Source organism: Mytilinidion resinicola (genome assembly GCF_010093595.1).
Source record: "Mytilinidion resinicola strain CBS 304.34 unplaced genomic scaffold BDZ99scaffold_18, whole genome shotgun sequence".
NCBI classification, from domain to species: domain Eukaryota; kingdom Fungi; phylum Ascomycota; class Dothideomycetes; order Mytilinidiales; family Mytilinidiaceae; genus Mytilinidion; species Mytilinidion resinicola.
In genome coordinates, this window is record NW_022985454.1 from 536,285 (window position 1) to 538,710 (window position 2,426).

Below are 2,426 nucleotides of genomic sequence, written 5' to 3' on the forward strand. Positions count from 1 at the left end.
ATAAAAGCACGTATACTAGTAGAGCAGTTTTTTCTGCCTTCGGCTAATATAGACTTATTTAACCTAGAAGGGTTCTAATACCCGGAACTATATAATACTACGCTAGATATTATAATTAAAAATATCCTTTTAGCGCTAATAGGAACTGCCCTAGATAAAGCCCCGGGTATTATAGGGATTACTAATAGGTTTTTTAAAAAGTGCGAAATATAGCTAGCGCCTATACTAGCTCGGTTTTTTATAAGGTGCCTATATAAAGAATACTATTCTTAGCCGTTTAAAACTTCTATTATAGTAGTACTATATAAGCCCTAAAAAGTATTCTATATAATAGTAAAGGTATATAGGCTAATCGCCCTACTAAAAATAATAGGTAAGCTATTTAAATAAATTATAGCTATACGGCTATTAAAAATTGCGGAAGAAAAAAATATACTTCTACCTAGTTAAATAGGGGTATAACTAGAATATTTAATATAAATAGTACTTAAGCTTTTTACTAAATAAATCTATACTATATAGAGAGGAAACCTATAGCTTATAGTATTACTTTTTAGCCTAGATATATTATTATTATTATTAAATTCTATTACGCTGGTGTAGCTCCCGTTAGGGTCCATGCAGCTGTTCTATCTAGGCTAGTTTACAAGGAGAAACCGTTTGCTGCCATGCAGCGTTCGGATGAAAACCCCGTCCTCTGCGGTGTATAGCGCTGAGCGCTCTTCTTGTTGTTGTATAGCTATTGGGGACACGTGGTAGATCTATCAAGTCCACCACGGAATAAGCCATCGTGATGCGTCTTCCTAAATCTGTCCGGGTTTTGCAGTCGTCCTCCTAGGCGCGGGTCGAGTTGATTCCGGAGTAGTGAGCTGGTTTAGGATTAGCGTGAGGGCACGCGTGCTGTCGTTTCGCACGCGTGCCCTTCGTCAAGGCGTTGGTCCTTGAATTGAATGATGTATGTGGGGGTAGTGCTGTATAGGCTGCGATATATATAGGGGCTGCGGTATACGGGTGGATACAGCTGTTGGATGGGTGCGTGATATAGGCGGCGTAGTATGCGTAGTATGCGTAGTATGCGTAGTATGCGTAGTATGCGTAGTGTGTGTAGTATGCGCAGTATGCGTGGTATGCGTAGTATGCGTAGTATGCATAGTTATGTAAAGTTATAGGAGGTGGAATGCCTATGTCTCCGCCTCTGCCATCTCTCTGGCCACCGAGAGGTATAGCAGGAGGTCCGTCCTTTGGAGAAGCTATTGGGCCACGGCCTTTCTTCCTTTCTGGCTTCTGTAGAGCTGTTCATACGTCCTCGTCTTGGCCTTCTGGAACAGCTCGCCCCTGCCCTTAACGTGTCTTCCGCAACTTATTATAATATGTCTTAGGGATTGGAGGCTATGCCCGCAAGGGCATGCCGGCGTCGGGTGGCCGGGCACTCTTATACGGTGGAGGTAACCGTTGAGCCCTATATGCTCCGTCCGTAGGTTTGTAATAATTGTGCTCTCTACCTTTGTAAGTCCTTTGTGTAGTGCCTCTTATTATTTGCTCTATTTAGTATTAAGTGCTGGTGTTAGGGGTCCTTAGCGTAGTTCTTTACAGTAGGCTTCCTATTCCTTCTTCCACTTCTCTTTGTATTCATCCTGGATCATGCCACGCCTCGTGCGCCTATAGGATTCTTCCGATTCGCCTTCGTATTGTGCGGGTAGCCGTGATGCCTTTGCCGCGAGCTTGCGGAGTTCGTCGCGCCTGCTTAGGCCGTACCGTGGTGTTCCTTTCGGCCTGTATTTAGCACGGACCGTTTCTCTTATGCGGCTGCATTAGGTTTTAATATGCTCGCGGGCTGGCCCCTTGCGTGTGCGGTCCGCGTAGGCCACTGTTAGTTCCTCTAGCTTTAGCCGGAGTAGAGGGCATAATATCTCGTGCTCTATTACCCTAATGTTTATTATCTTATATGCCCCTAAAATAGCACAAAGGCACTAGTTCTATGCTGTTTTAAGCTGCTTAATTTTTATCTTGCTAATCTGCTCTTTTATACCCGGTGTAGTATACTAGAAGGTGCATCTATATATAATAGTAGGCCTAATAACCGCCGAGTATATTATGCATGCCTTTCGGAAGCTTACGCCCTAGGTTAACGCTGTAAGCCTCGTAAGGGCCCCTATCTAGGCCGTGGCTTTATTTTTTATAGTGTTAATATGCGGGCCCTATTTAAGTTTAGAATCCACCTAAACTCCTAGTATTTTTAGGTCTATTATAGGGCCTTTAGTAAAGCCCTGTATATTAACTATAGCTTTTATATTAATAGACTTACGGGCTTTTATAAAGTATATTAGGTGGTATTTATCTAGCGCAAAAACTGCTCTATACTTTCTTGCCTACTCTATACACCGGTTATGCGCCCGTTTAATAGCCCTGCAGTTTTCTTCTATACT

General features: G+C 43.0%; 1 protein-coding gene across 1 annotated transcript; it reads right to left on the reverse strand.

The window, feature by feature from the left end:
* Positions 1 to 562: 562 nt before the first annotated feature.
* Positions 563 to 871, reverse strand: BDZ99DRAFT_107892 (uncharacterized protein). The gene has a single exon (XM_033712377.1). It carries the CDS (start codon positions 787 to 789, stop codon positions 634 to 636), a length of 156 nt encoding a protein of 51 aa, XP_033572570.1. The 5' UTR covers positions 790 to 871; the 3' UTR covers positions 563 to 633.
* Between the last annotated feature and the right edge of the window lie 1,555 nt (positions 872 to 2,426).